Genomic DNA, 16,000 nt, shown 5'->3' on the forward strand with positions numbered 1-16,000 from the left:
CAACCACCATGTTAGGGCTGAAAGGACAGAGGAAGTCGAAAAGAAAAAGACAAACATTTGAAGAGAGATAAGCCACGTGCAGAGTTTATCAAACCATCAGCCTTGTCACCTGAGTAACCTCGGCCACGTACAACCTCCTCAGGTACCGTCAGAAGATAAAGAAAGATGAGAGAAAAATCTGAAACTGTTAAAAGAAAGAAGGTGAAGGACAGATTTGATCCAGTGGACAAAATAGGCCTTCAAACTACTCCAAAGCTGTCTTATTTACAACTTGTTTTGTGGTAGTCACCAATCCATCCAGATTCAATTGGGTTTTGATTGTAGATTTAGGGCTCGATCCTACAGTAAGTTTTCAGTTTATTAGGTACATCTGAAGGTCTCAGTATGCTTCAAACGAAATGCTTGTCTGATGGACTAACATCTGACAGTGTGTTACAAAGTAACTGAAATTGTGAATTAAAGATGCTCTTATTTGGATTTTCCTGTAAACCTGCAGACACTGTCTCATTATCTTAGTATAATGCAGCCCTCGAAAGCAGCAGTTACCACCGGTTGACACTTGGGGGTCGCCAACGTGCAGAGTTGGGCTAGTAAATTCAGTTTATAAATGATCCACAGCGCTTTATTTTAGTATAACCACATTATAAACTTGCTTGCCATGTACTAGGTGTTGTTTTACCTGAAAATTAGTACTTTAAGTTTGAATTAAATCTAAACAAGTGATGCCCAGTGTATTAGACATGCTGATAAGTGGATCCTTATCATTTATATTTCTACATTATTTACAAGGTATATACATTCAGTAGTAGAAGTTGTAGTAGAACATTTTTAAAATGTTACCTCTTTTGATAGAGTTTGGTGTGACATGTTTGAGAAATTGGTGAGATAATGAAATCGAAACACATTTTGTTACTCCATTTTCTTCTTTTATTTTTATTTGTTGTTTTTTATAACGAAGTGACTGTTAATTAGTTACATTTCACTGAACATTTGAAATGTTTTTTTTGAATGGCTGATTTTATTAATGCCAAATTGTAATACTTTGGATTTCTATATGTTTGTATGTGACATGCCTGTAACTGCTCCTGTAAATGTATAACTACATTAGGTTAACTTATTAACATTTAGTAAGCCCTATGCACTTTATTTCTCGCACTTTTTTTAAAATCTGGATTTCATTTTATTTTCCTGTTCATCATTGTCCTAAATTTCAGATTAATTTTCACACAAATTACGGAGCAAAATAACAATGCAGTCTTTCCGTTCCTATTCCTCACCCACACTGTCAACAGCCACATTGTTATCATACTGTTGTTTTACCTTCATTGTATTTTAAGATGCCTTCTAAAATGTATTTCTGTTTTTTTAATTTTGTATTTTCTACTGTTTGTACTGTTTTTAGATATACTAATGTGTATATACAGATGTGCCCTGGGAATAGTTTGTTTTACATCATGAGATTTGTGAAGGCAGACATGCATGACTTAGCCCACAGCTAACTGTACTCTAGAACCAGGGCTAAGTGTAGATCTCAGACACTTACTGGTTTAGGAGGCTACTCTTCAACCTGGCAACTAGGCTATAACTGTACTCTAGCACCAGGATGCCAACTTGTCTGGAACCAGAGATGCCCTACATTGATTTTAACCAGTAGAGAATTGGTCAAACAATTATTTCCCACAATTTAACCCTGGTTGTTAGCTAGCTCTGGTTGTTAGTCCTTGTTGTAAGCTAGCTCTGGTTTAGCTAGAGTTGGCTTAGCTAGCCCTGCTCTGGAAGCTTCTTTTTTTTAACCATTCAGGCTTCACAGTACCTGAAGAAAATGATTCACTGAGGATGATTTGAGAACAGGTGTGTTCAGACTGAGTACAAAACAAATTTTCACCTGACATCATTCAAGCAAATTTGGCCACCAGAGTGTTTTTGCAGTGTTTATTCACCCCAAACAGTCAATGTACAACATTACAGACATTAGTTTTAGCTAGCTAGCAATGTGCCTATTGTGTTTGTGTTTATATACCATCACACTCCTCTGAAATGTGCTTTGTCTTGAGTCTGAACACACATTTAGCCTTCTGCTAACTGGTTCAGGGTGAGAATAGCCAAAATCAGTTCTTGGTGATAATGATAACACTGAACTGAAAATGTGCCAGAAAGCGTCTATAATGGTATGTTAACCCTTTAACGTAATTTACTGTAGCTGTTATATAATCATCATAATGCTCAATAAACAGGATCTATATGTCATCTGCATTACTACATTTAGGATGAACAGATTTTAGCCTCCTGCATGAAATATCACACCACTGTTATTTATATTATTTCTGATGTCTCTTTAGCTGTCTGATGATGTTTTTTTAACTGCTTGGTCAAATCCAAGTTACTGTATAATATTTTCAAAAGTACAGATGCAGGAGGGGGAGTCTCTGCCACGGCTATATTGTAGATAAAAAAAACAATATTTAATGCAAGTTTAACTGCTGTATGTCCCCTGGTTCCTGATGATTCTGGGACAGTTGAACTTCCTTGTCTGTTGTTGAATATGCTGTGTACTTCTTTGGTTTTCCATGTGTATTTATGTATGATAGTTTTGAATTTTTAAGTAGTGAAAGTACTCTGTATACATTATTACACATTGTATACTTTCATATGGGACCAATTACCACCGCTGTATACTGTTAGTGTTGTATTCTGCAAGCTCAAATGTCACAATCCTTCTTAATGTTAACACACAGCACTCACACAAAGCATGCTGTACGCTCCTACAGATTATAAATCAAGTTTGGTGGTTCATGCAAAGAGTTTCATCCCAACATGTTGTAAATCCATGTAGAGGAAACGTCATAAAAATACCACAAGCTTAAGTTCATCATTGAATAAAGTGCAGAGGATCCAGTGTGTCCAAGTGTTTCATTTATGGCACTAAATGTCTCAAGATTTCGGCTGTATCGTCTGGTGTAATGCTTACTTTCTAATTTACTGTAAATTAGAAAGTAGTAGTTGTGGTGGTTGTAGTAATGGTAGTAGCCACACACACACACACACACACACACACACGCACACAGACGTATGCTGAATTGAATAGTGAATCTATAATGGAATGGACTAATGGAAATTAGGTATTGGAGTACAAGACAATTAAAGACTGGATCCTTAACATTTCTAACCTCTTACAGTATTACAAACAAGGCTGTGTTCATTTGGTGGTTTATAATATTTGATTTTTTAAATGGAGTTTGGTGGGGAAATTCTTCAGTTGTAATGTTTAATACACTGGTGTATTAGTCATCATAAAACATAATTGGATATGTTTAAATATTTTTTTAATACAACGCTTCCCAGACGACGGTGTCCTCAGAAGGACAAACCAGCCGATGTTGGTCTGGAGAAAAAAATGCGAAGGGTGTTTGTTGTGAGCGGAAGCGGAGGGAGGCGACAGACTGAAGACGAGGTCGAGTAGACTCGTTTTCGTTTTCCTCACTGATATAAATATTTGAGCCCGCTGAGTCGTTCACAGTCTGCGGGACGGCAGAGAGAAGCCGACAGCAGCTAACAGCAAGCACAGTGACGACAATTTCAATGCAGGAAACGACACAAACAACGTTATAGAGCTCACTGTTAGCTTAATGCTAACATGACGGGCAAACATGGCGGAATAACAAACTAAGCTGTAGTTAGTTTAACCGAAACATTTGAAACGTTCAGTTTTCGTTTATTCTTAGCTTATTGACTCAGGTTACACGCGCTTTTTAATGGCACGAATTAAGTGCAAAGTTTACTAAACGTAAAGTTTATTTTTTTATTTATAAATGGTGGTATAAAACAGTTTGTCTGATAAACTAGTGTCAGGGTCAGTCAAATATTTCCCAATTGCCCTTCATTTATTTTTTTTTACCAGATATTATCTGACTATTTTCCCTCAAACTTGAATAAAAGCTGTACAAATGGAGAATTTCTCGGATATACAGTCAGTATTTAGTAGATGGAGCCTCGGCAGCAGCTTCAGCCTTCAATGCTTTTTATAGGCACTGTGTTACATTTTGAACCTGAAATGAAGAGAAGAGAATTTGATCAATTATTACACAACACATTGTCCTTTTAACTGTAGAAAAACAACTGCAGCATGAGTTTCTGTCTGTCTGCAAATATGCAAGATACATAATTTCCAAATGTGTTGTATTCAGAAGACTGATGTTGGGACATCAGTTACCATGGAGACAGAGGCAGACAGAAACAGTGATGTCAAAAGACCTGGATGTGAACAGGTGAGTCAGACCGATCTAGAAGTTCACTAACATGCCCGTGTGCAGTTGGTGGTCTTGCTTAACTCTATGTCAGATTTCTGTTTGGCCCCAGAAGGTATAAATGCAAACAAGACACATTTGGATTGAGATCTGGTTTCTTACACCACCTCAGGAGAAGGTCCAGAGGGAAAAACTGAAGCACCTGAAGTGTGCTTTAGTTTTTCTTTACTTTGATGTTTCTCTCACAATCTTTGTGTCTTTGTGCTAAGCTAGGCTAAACATGCACAGTGTCTCATTCAGTTTTCAAGTCCAGCAAAAATCTTATGTGCTATAAGCTGATCTTGAGCCAATAATCAAAATTTGGACATTTTTTTTAGATGGACTAATTGATGCTTTTTCACTCCAGTCTGCAGATCCTGGATCAGATCTGAGGCTTAGCTCCGCCTCCTCGCTATTTTCACCAGAAACAGATGCTGCACTAAGCCCCGCCCCTCCCGTTGACTGGCCCCGCCCACCGTCAGCTGCCACTGTGACCACAGAAACAAACACTTCTCCTTCTGCTGCTGACCATGCCGATCCAGCTGCTGACACTAGGGTGACATCACAGCTGCTGGCTCCGCCCGCAGTGGCGTGTCAGAGTCAGCTGGTCATCTTGGAGCAGCGAGGTCAGACGCTGTCCGGTGAACACATGGTGAGAGTGATTCTTTTATTTAATTCATTTACTTCTGTTTATAGATGACTTTTTAAAATGAAAGTGTTTTCTGTGTTTACTGTCAGGTGATTGTGACGGGCCAATCAGAGACAGAGAGTAGAGAGGTGTTTGTCATCCCGTCCAATCAGCTCTCTGGGTCCCAGCTGGCTGTGCTTTCCAGTGGCCCAGCAGGTACTGGAGCTGTACTGGGAGGATTCTGATTGGAGGGGGAGGACGGTGCTAATTAGAAGTTGCTAATTATGGATTTTTGTTTGTTAATATATGTGTAGGTGCTGTTGTTAACATCCCAGTAACCATGGTAACAGACTCCAGCATCAGTCGACCTCCCAGTGAGCAGACCGCAGACGTCAGGTTGTCAGACTCATTTCAGGCTCCGCCTCCTTCAAAGGGCAAATACTTAAACAAAAAAAAACAACTGTTCAGTTCTCAGTATCCCACAATCCATTTCACCCTCGTCACTTGTTGATTCTTTCAGGAAGTGATCACATGATGTGTGTTTGTCACATGGATGTATAATAAGACCTGGATACAGTGCCGCCGCTCAGCCTTGCTTCCACTTATCCTTCTGCATATCGCAGATGTGGCCCAAAAAATATTTTCCCCATAGAGCAAATCTTATTGGACTGGGTGCCATCTTTGTGTCTGGGATACAGGTCGTATAATACAACCATGGTTTGTTATGGCTGCTGGTCAAAACATCTGTAAACGTATTAATATGTGGTCATGTGACGATTCTTGTCACAACACGCCCCCTTACATGCAGCAGCATTTCGAGAGTCTCTAGCTTCCGTATTGTGACGTATTTCCAAGTGAAACAGGAAGGCAGGTGGAACATAACGTTCAGAGGAATTTGAGTTGAATGTTGAAAAGTGGGCGTGACCAACGTACCACGCTGTTGCTATCTAACTAACTAATGAATCTTAGCTCTGTGCTGCTAAAAGTTGAAGGTTGATTGGTGGCTGGATGTCATGATATTATTGGTTGGTTCAAGCTTCTGTAAGCACACATCATTTTTTGTTTTACAGGAAGAAAACATGATTAGATTTTGATTTAAGAATACAAAGAAATAGAATTTTTGTAATTGTTGTGGCTTATATTGTTCAATAGGTGCACAGTGTGACCGGGGATGTGATCTAAAAGGGTTAAAAGGGAATTTTTCATTTCTTTAATTAACATTACTGTAAATGCAGCAGAGCTAAACCAAGAGGCTCTGGCTCCTCCTCCTCCTTTAGTTTAACGTCATTGTTTGAGAGCGTGTAACCGTGTTTGTGTTGGTTTCAGCGGTCTGGATGTTTCTGCTCATAGGAAGCCGCTGCTCTCCAGTGCCCCCAGCTGGACTCTGAGGCTACGTAACTCTCAGGTCAGTCTGAACGCGTCTCCACCACAGACTGTATATAAAGATGGCCGACACGTCTCCGCCACAGACTGTATATAAAGATGGCCGACGCGTCTCCACCACAGACTGTATATAGATGGCCGACGCGTCTCCACTTTCTCCCACTGTACAAAATAAAGATATGGCCGCTGCCATCTTGCGCTGCTGATGTCATTTGGAACCAGAGTCTGCACAGTAGTGATTGCGGGGTGGGGGGCATCGAGGTCCCACCGTCCCGCCCATGCACCCACCAGACCCAATCACGAGCACACCATAGTTAATCACAGCTGTCAATCATGACGTTTCACCCCGTTTTTATAGCATCAAATAACTAATTCAACTCTAACCCTAACCCAAAAATGTATTTGATGTGTACTTTGATTTTTTAGTTTGGCCCATGTCCCATCCGCAAAGGGTGTGGGACTTATGATTTATACTGCAGCCAGCCACCAGGGGGTGATGACGTCAGCTGTTATGTTGTCCATCTTTATATACATTGTATGATATACACATTATTATTTATTATGAATCTGTCAAACATGACCTCCTCCTCTTGTGTCAGTAGAAGTTGGGAGATTCCTACAGAGGTTTCTGCTGCTCGGAGGCAGAGTTGGAGGCCATCTTGGTGCTCCATAAGCAGCAGACCGGTTGTGTCTTTGGGACTCGTCAGTCTCCATCTGTGGATAAACCAGCAACCCGACTCATGTGGAAGTCTCAGTACGTCCCCTACGATGGCATCCCATTCGTCAATGCAGGTCCAATTATTTCTCTCTAATGATGTTTTTGTTCATTTGATCAGTTTTGAACTTCCTAACTTTATTTAGTAATGTTTCCTCCTGTATATCTCTGACTGGAAGCTGTTTTTGTTGTTGACAGTTTGTCCTTTTACTTTCATACTTATTACCTATTACTCACATACTATATATACATATACATATATATATGTGTGTGTGTGGGACATTCATATATATAACTATATAAATGTGTCCCACACTGCCATCTACTTGTTCTGTGTGAATACAATTTGATATACATTTTCAAACATCCTGTCGAGGTGAAGTGAAAAATGCCTTTTAGATCACACCCCTGGTCATATTGTGCACCTATCTAACAATATATGCCAAAAACAATTCTATTTCTTTGTATTCTTAAATCTTAAATCTAATCATGTTTTCTTTGTGTAAAACAAAAAATGACGTGTACTTACAGAAGCTTGAACCAACCAATAATATAATGACTTCCACCCATCAATCAATCTTCAACTTTTAAAGCTAACATTCATGAGTTAGCTAACTAGCAACAGCACGTCCGTTATGACACACCCACTTTTCAACGTTCAAATCACATTCCTCTGAACATCCCGCCTGCCTTCCTGTTTCAGTCGGAAATACGTCACAATACGGAAGCTAGAGACTCTCGAAATGCTGCTTCATCACGACTTTAATGTAATGTTGTTTATCAGGAAACAGCTAAATGCTGTTTGTTGTGCTAACTGTGAAAGCAAAATAAATTAATAAAGGTTAAACTGGTTGATTTGAGTGAAAAATAGGTCGAAGTTGGCAGAAGCTTGGTGACGTGACTTGCGAGTGCAGCTGTGGTTACTAGTTACTTTACAAAGATGTTTACCCTCAAAACATTTATAGAGTTTATAAAATATGATGTTTTGTTATAAATGAAACTCAACTGTGTATTAAGTCCAGCTGAATCGATCAGTCCATTAATCGATCAGTCCATTAATGGATCAGTGGACTGACAGGAAGTGAACTGATGGTGTGAAACCATTTCCTGGTTCCAGCTGTTCAGATGCAGATGTGCTGCTTTCCCTCTGAATGCTGTTAATAATTGTAATGTCTTGTTAATAATGTGGAGCTTTGTGAAGGCGTCACTCGCTCTGGGTCATTGTGACCAAACAATCCATCGATTAATGGAGAAAATAATCAGCTGATTCATCCACAGTGAACTAATAATCATTAGCTGATAGTTCAGAATGAGCTCCACCTCAACTCCAACAGTAACATCCTGCTTCACATTAATGAGGAGGAATAATACTCTAATGACAGAATTTTACTGATTATACTTACAGACTTTTACTGAAGGAACATTTTACATGCAGGAGTATTTATACAGTGTGGTATTAGTACTTTTACTGCAGTAAAGGACCTGAGTACTTCCTCCAGCACTGGAACACAGATGATAAGAGGAATAGAAATAAAAGCAGGAAATAGAGAAAGGAGGAGGGGTGAAGACAGGACGGAGCTTTAGTTAGTTTAGTGAACGTTGTTGTTGTTGATGCTCTTCAGGCAGCAGAGCGATTGTGATGGAGTGCCAGTTCGGACCTCGCAGGAAAGGACTGCAGCCAAACAGGAGCTCTGAACCCGCTGCTGAGGTCACGTACAAAGCCACCTGTCCTGCCAGGTGAACTACACACATATATACACACATACAAGTACTTCACAAGTATGTTTGTGTCTGAAACGTGACCGTCGTTTGGTGACTGTGGTCTGTTTCAGGATTTACATAAAGAAAGTTCGAAAGTTTCCAGAGTTCAGAGTTCCCACAGAGCCGACAGCAGACAGGAAGACAGTGAGACAGGAGCAGGAGAAGGCCTTTCAGAGTCTGAAGAACCAGAACCTGGAGACAGGAGGAGTTATCAGGTACAACATGAACTTTCATTTACTTTCTATAACCTATCTGAGTGTACAAGTACCAGTACCTGGTACAACTAAACTCCTTGTTGCTGCAGAGTTGAGTGTGTCTGACTTCAGATCAGCTGCTGAACTTTTACTGGACTCAACATCACCTGTTCACCTGTTTCTCTCTGTAGGTTTTACCTGCAGCTCCCCACAGAGAGAGCTCACCTGTATCACACTGTGGACACGCCCCCCATCCCCCCGCCTTCACCTGACCTCCCCCCTCCCCCTACACAGCCAGAGGAGGAGGAGGAGGAGGAGGAGGAGGAGACAGGAGAGCAGGTAGGAGAGTGACTGAGGGTTTACATGATATTAGAAAGTCCAGAAGGAGATTCAGGAAGTCCTGGATGAGATTCCAAGACTTCTTGAGTCCCTCAATTCAATTCAATTTCAATTCAATTTTATTTATATAGCGCCAAATCACAACAAAGTCATCTCATGACACTTTACAAAATAGAGCAGGTCTAGACCGACTCTTTATAATGTTATTACAGAGACCCAACAGTTCCCACCATGAGCAAGCACTTTGGCGACAGTGGCAAGGAAAAACTTCCTTTTAAGAGGCAGAAACCTCGAGCAGAACCAGACTCTAGGTGGGCGGTCATCTGCTTTGACCGGTTGGGTTTGAGAGAGAGAGAGAGAGAGAGAGAGAGAAAGAGAGGGAGAGAGACAGAGACAGAGACAGAGAGATAGACGTAGAGACACAGATAGACAGACAGACAGACAGGTAGGGAAAGATGTATGGCAGCACTAGAAATAGCTGTAATATTAGCTGAGATTAATAATAGCAGCTTTAATAGTAACAGAACTACGACTAAACATAATAACTGTAGTGATGAGAGTCAGGCAGGCCCATGGCGGCAGCACCACCCAGGCGTACCAGGACCACGATCCACAGCGACCTACGAGTCGACAAAGCACAAAGAAACTCCGGGGAAGAAATAAAGTTAGTAACATGCATTGGACTGTGATGAATGTGCAAAGAAAGCTCAGTGCATCATGGGAAGTCCCCCAGCAGTGTAGGCCTATAGCAGCATAACTAGGGGGCTGGTCTTGATAGGGCTTGATAGCTGAAGGCTCTGGCTCCTGTTCTGTTTGTGGAGACTCTAGGAACCACAAGCAGCCCTGCATTCTGGGAGCGGAGTGCTCTAGTGGGGTAATAGGGTACTATGAGCTCTTTAAGATATGATGGTGCCTGCCCAGTAAGAGCTTTGTAGGTGAGGAGAAGGATTTTAAACTCTATTCTAGATTTTACAGGGAGCCAGTGCAGAGAAGCTAACACAGGATAAATATGATCTCTTTTCCTGGTTCCTGTCAGTACACGTGCTGCAGCATTCTGGATCAGCTGGAGAGTCCTCAGGGACTTATTGGGACAGCCTGATAATAAGGAATTGCAATAATCCAGCCTAGACGTGACAAATGCATGGACTAATTTTTCTGCATCTGTTTGAGACAGGATCTTCCTGATTTTTGCAATGTTACGGAGGTGAAAGAAGGCAGTTCTTGAAGTTTGTTTTACGTGGGAGATAAAGGACATGTCCTGATCAAAGACAACTCCGAGATTCCTCACGGTGGCGCTGGAGGCCAGGGCAATGCCATCTAGGGTAACAATATCCTTAGATATTGTATTTCTGAGGTGTTCAGGGCCGAGAACAATAACTTCTGTCTTGTCAGAGTTCAACATCAGATAATTACAGGTCATCCAGGTCTTTATGTCCTTAAGGCATGCTTGGAGCTTGGCTAACTGATGAGGTTCTTCTGGCTTGATCGATAAATATAGCTGGGTATCATCCGCATAGCAATGAAAATGTATGGAGTGTTTTCTAATAATATCTCCTAAAGGAAGCATATATAAGGTGAATAGTATTGGTCCAAGCACAGGACCTTGTGGAACTCCATGACTGACTTTGGCGTACATGGAGGATTCATCGTTAACATGTACATACTGAGATCGATCTGATAAATACGACTTAAACCAGCTAAGTGCGGTTCCTTTGATGCCAATTAAGTGTTCCAGTCTCTGTAATAGGATATGATGGTCAATGGTGTCGAATGCAGCACTAAGATCTAACAAAACAAGTACAGAGACAAGTCCTTTGTCTGATGCAGTTAGAAGGTCATTTGTAACTTTCACCAGTGCTGTCTCTGTGCTATGATGAGCTCTGAAACCTGACTGAAAGTCCTCAAGCAACCTATTGTCATGTAGAAAGTCACACAGCTGGTTGGCGACTGCTTTCTCAAGAATCTTGGAGAGAAAGGGAAGGTGAGATATAGGTCTATAGTTGGCTAAAACCTCTGGATCAAGTGTGGTCTTTTTAAGAAGAGGTTTAATTACAGCTACTTTAAAGGACTGTGGTACGTAGCCTGTTAATAAAGACAGATTGATCATGTCTAGTAAAGACGTGCTGACTAAAGGTAAAACCTCTTTGAGCAGCCAGGTTGGGATGGGGTCTAAGAGACAAGTTGATGGCTTAGATGAAGAGATAGTTTTAGTAATTTGGTGAAGGTCAATGGGAGAAAAGCAATCTAAATATACATCAGGTTTTACAGCTATTTCTGAGATTCCTGTTTGAAGGTAAGGTACCACCTGAAGACAGGAGGTGATCAATTCTGTCTCTAATAGTTAGAATTTTATCATTAAAGAAGCTCATGCAGTCATTACTGCTGAGGGTTATAGGAATACATGGCTCCATAGAGCTGTGACTTTCTGTCAGCCTGGCTACAGTGCTGAAGAGAAACCTGGGGTTGTTCTTGTTCTCTTCTATTAATGTTGAGTAATAGGCTGCTCTGGCTTTACAGAGGGCCTTCCTATAAGTTCTAAGACTATCTTGCCAAATTAAACGTGATTCCTCTAGTTTGGTGGAGCGCCATTTCCTTTCAAGGAGCAGGAGAAGTGAGGATATTTAAAATATTTTACAGATGCTTTTATAAATCCTACAGAAAGTTCAAGGAGACTGTGTGGGAGGTTTAGGGGTTCTTGAGGAGGTTAAAAATCATTGAGGGATTTCTGTGGTTTCTTGAAGAGGATCCAGGAGGCCTTACCAGTAATGTAAAGTCTGTCCTGAAGGTGGCGCTGGAGGAAAGATCATGGAGTCATTAGGATATAAAGGGTTCACGAGCCGGATTGAGATCAGGAACTTGATCAGCAGATTTCGATTATTGATTGTATGAATTGATCATGATGATAGTTTGTTCAGAATCAGAATCAGAATCAGAAATACTTTATTGATCCCCGGGGGGAAATTGTACAGTACCGGTGCTCCCATTCCAGAGTAGAAAAATAGCATAATTTAGAACTAAAGGTATGTACAAAATATAAAAATAAGAAATAGAAAATAAAAAATATACACATTTACAGTATTTAAGTGAAGTGAGGTATAAAATATATATATATATACAGTAACAATGTATATATATATGTATGGATGTGTTGCACTGTAGTGTATAACTATATATGTATTGCACTATACATGTATTGCACTTAAACATTCACAATAAAAATTGAGGTAGTGTAGTGTAGTAGTAGTATGGTAGTCAGCATCTCTGTATTAGCAGCACACTAACCGTTCCCTCCCCCTCAGGACGGAGTCATCCCATCTCGCCTCCACCCTCGAGTGGCAGAGAGGATCAGACAGCTGGTGGCTGCAGGTCATCATCAGGTCTACAGCGTCCGCAAGCAGCTCAGGTAGGAACCGCGCCTGAGACACTCACCAGGTGTTAGGGTGTGTTGCAGGTACAGTGTGTGTGAGGTTGTGTGTTGTGCGGTGAGGTTGTGTGGTGAGGTTGTGTGTTGTGGTTGTGTGTTGTGCGGTGAGGTTGTGTGTTGTGCGGTGAGGTTGTGTGTTGTGCGGTGAGGTTGTGTGTTGAGGTTGTGTGTTGTGCGTTGAGGTTGTGTGTTGTGCGTTGAGGTTGTGTGTTGTGCGGTGAGGTTGTGCGTTGTGTGATGTGTGGTGAGGTTGTGCGTTGAGGTTGTGCGTTGAGGTTGTGTGTTGTGCGGTGAGGTTGTGTGTTGAGGTTGTGCGTTGTGCGGTGAGGTTGTGCGTCGTGCGGTGAGGTTGTGTGTTGTGGTTGTGTGTTGTGCGGTGAGGTTGTGTGTTGAGGTTGTGTGTTGTGTGTTGAGGTTGTGTGTTGTGCAGTGAGGTTGTGTGTTGTGGTTGTGTGTTGTGCGGTGAGGTTGTGTGTTGAGGTTGTGTGTTGTGCGGTGAGGTTGTGTGTTGAGGTTGTGTATTGTGCGGTGAGGTTGTGTGTTGTGCGGTGAGGTTGTGCGTTGAGGTTGTGTATTGAGGTTGTGTGTTTGTTGTGTGGTGAGGTTGTGTGTTGTGCGGTGAGGTTGTGCGTTGAGGTTGTGTATTGAGGTTGTGTGTTTGTTGTGTGGTGAGGTTGTGTGTTGTGCGGTGAGGTTGTGCGGTGAGGTTGTGTGTTGTGTGGTGAGGTTGTGTGTTGTGCGGTGAGGTTGTGTGTTGTGTGTTGAGGTTGTGCGGTGAGGTTGTGTGGTGAGGTTGTGTGTGGTGCGGTGAGGTTGTGTGTTGTGCAGTGAGGTTGTGCGTTGAGGTTGTGTGTTGTGCGGTGAGGTTGTGTGTTGAGGTTGTGTGTTGAGGTTGTGTGTTGTGCGGTGAGGTTGTGTGTTGTGCGGTGAGGTTGTGTGTTGTGCGGTGAGGTTGTGTGTTGTGCGGTGAGGTTGTGTGTTGAGGTTGTGTGTTGTGCGGTGAGGTTGTGTGTTGTGCGGTGAGGTTCTGTGTTGAGGTTGTGTGTTGTGCGGTGAGGTTGTGTGTTGAGGTTGTGTGTTGTGTGTTGAGGTTGTGTGTTGTGCGGTGAGGTTGTGCAGTGGGGTTGTGTGTTGTGCAGTGGGGTTGTGTGTTGTGCGGTGAGGTTGTGTGTTGTGCAGTGGGGTTGTGTGTTGTGCGTTGAGGTTGTGTGTGTTGTCTGTCGTCAGGCGGTTTGTGGAGAAGGAGCTGTTTAAATGCGACGGTCCTCCAGAGAGACACAACCTGAGATACTTCCCCACCGTCAACGACATCAAGAACCACATCCACGAGTCCCAGAAGGCCTTGGGGCTGACCACCACTGCTGAGGTCGCATACACACTGTCATGTTTCCATCATTTAAATTTTTTGAAAATTTGCTAACATATAATAAATAAAAGGTTCCAACGAGTTACTGGGCCACACAGTTAATAAAAATAAAGTGACATGATTCATAGTTTGTCTTCTCGTGGTTCAGTCACTTCAGCAGCACCTCTGAACAAAAGGGCTTCAAACTGTGTCTGTGTCTCCCTCTAGTGGACAGAAGAGAGAAGTGACCCTCTGATGGAGACGGTCACACTGACACTGACTCCTGCTGCAGAGGGTAACACACACATCACACACACACACACACACACAATACAACGAGCTGAGAGGTCAGAAAACAGATAAAAAACTCTTTGAATGGAATAAATAAAAATAAAATAGCAGAAACATCAGTTAGTGCAGGTTTAAAACTAAGACTTTCACTGATATTCTTGATTAATAAATCTTTTCTTCAGGAATGTTACATTTGTATACACTGACATACAGTATGTAAACACGTGATGAATCCACTCTGTTACCAGCTTTAACATGAGACGATTCTACTTGTAAAGGGAAAGTATGCAAACATAAGTAGCAACAGTGTCTACACATTAAACAGCATACGGACATCACAGTGGATGGTGGAGTCCTACAGGGGTCATCCAGGAGGGCACTGATCTTGTCCCTCCACACCGTCCAGCTCCAGCTACTTCACATTTAGTGCTCATGTCTCTCTTTGTCTCTGTGTCTCCAGTTGTGGACGGCAGTGACTCTTTGTCTCCTGAAGCTGTTCAGCTCTTCAGCTCTCTCTCTTCTCTGCAGCCGAAGATCTTTGCTCAGCTGCAGGTCAGAAAAACACTAAACAATAATCAATCAGTTCACAGTCAGTCCCACTGGAGCTGAAGTTTATTTTAAGTATAAAATGTGTTTCTTCTGACAGGGAATCCTCCAGCCACTCCCTCCTCCTCTCTCCCCACACCCCCCCTCTTCCATCCTCCAGACTCCGGTGGGGGAGTCAGCGGGGGCTTCGGGCCCAGAAGAGGTGCACGATGAAGGGCAACAGCTTGGTGAAGGAACCAGGCAGGTGGTTCTACAGAACAGAGAGAACGTCCAGCTGCAGATCATCAACTCTCCTGTCAACAGTGAGGATGCTAATCATACATTGCTAACCTGTCAATCTTTACATTTTAGAATGTGGGATGAATGTAACAGACTGAGGCTAAAGCTAACAGGCCCCAGGTCATGGTATCATGCTAACAAGCTGAGGCTAAAGCTAACAGGCCCCAGGTCATGGTATCATGCTAACAAGATGAGGCTAAAGCTAACAGGTCCCAGGTCATGGTATCATGCTAACAAGCTGAGACTAAAGCTAACAGGTTTCAGGTCATGGTATCATGCTAACAAGATGAGGCTAAAGCTGATAGGTCCCAGGTCATGGTATCATGCTAACAAGCTGAGGCTAAAGCTAACAGGTTTCAGGTCATGGTATCATGCTAACAAGATGAGGCTAAAGCTAACAGGTCCCAGGTCATGGTATCATGCTAACAAGCTGAGGCTAAAGCTAACAGGTCTCAGGTCATGGTATCACATATATATATATAGATATATCTATATCTATATATATATATATAGATATATATAAATTTTGCTCTTGTGCTTTTAGGTGCTTTTGGTTAAAGACTGAAAGAGACCTGTGGTTAATGTGACTGGACCATCACTGTTTGAGGGTCGTGGTTAGCGAATGGTCAGTTATTTGAAGCCCAGTTTTCAGTCAGTCAGATAAAGTAATACTCTGTTTTGTTTTCAGCTCTGGTTGATGTAAACCTGCTTCAGGTGGAGGTGAAAGAGGAAGAGGAGGAGATGAAAATGAAGGAATTGGAGGACTCCACTGGTTCGTGTTGAATCAGACTTGTTGACATGTTGAATCTACT

General features: G+C 42.0%; 1 protein-coding gene across 1 annotated transcript; it reads left to right on the forward strand.

Moving 5' to 3' along the window:
- The first annotated feature begins 4,211 nt into the window (after window positions 1-4,211).
- Window positions 4,212-16,000, forward strand: LOC139292742 (calcium-responsive transcription factor-like). The gene is made up of 15 exons (XM_070915111.1): window positions 4,212-4,265; window positions 4,651-4,935; window positions 5,022-5,127; window positions 5,226-5,310; window positions 6,238-6,316; window positions 6,897-7,086; window positions 8,632-8,746; window positions 8,842-8,985; window positions 9,156-9,303; window positions 12,603-12,706; window positions 13,955-14,093; window positions 14,301-14,367; window positions 14,824-14,915; window positions 15,010-15,211; window positions 15,877-16,000. Exons 1-15 carry the CDS (start codon window positions 4,212-4,214, stop codon window positions 15,969-15,971), a joined length of 1,905 nt encoding a protein of 634 aa, XP_070771212.1. The 3' UTR covers window positions 15,972-16,000.

Source organism: Enoplosus armatus, chromosome 11 (assembly GCF_043641665.1).
Source record: "Enoplosus armatus isolate fEnoArm2 chromosome 11, fEnoArm2.hap1, whole genome shotgun sequence".
NCBI classification, from domain to species: domain Eukaryota; kingdom Metazoa; phylum Chordata; class Actinopteri; order Centrarchiformes; family Enoplosidae; genus Enoplosus; species Enoplosus armatus.

Bases quoted from the DNA above. Each gene is read 5' to 3' on its own strand.
- LOC139292742 (XM_070915111.1), top strand. From the start codon at position 4,212: ATGGAGACAGAGGCAGACAGAAACAGTGATGTCAAAAGACCTGGATGT. The intron at 8,986-9,155 runs GTACAACATGAA...TTCTCTCTGTAG, and splicing joins GAGACAGGAGGAGTTATCAG to GTTTTACCTGCAGCTCCCCA. The intron at 14,094-14,300 runs GTCGCATACACA...GTCTCCCTCTAG, and splicing joins GGCTGACCACCACTGCTGAG to TGGACAGAAGAGAGAAGTGA.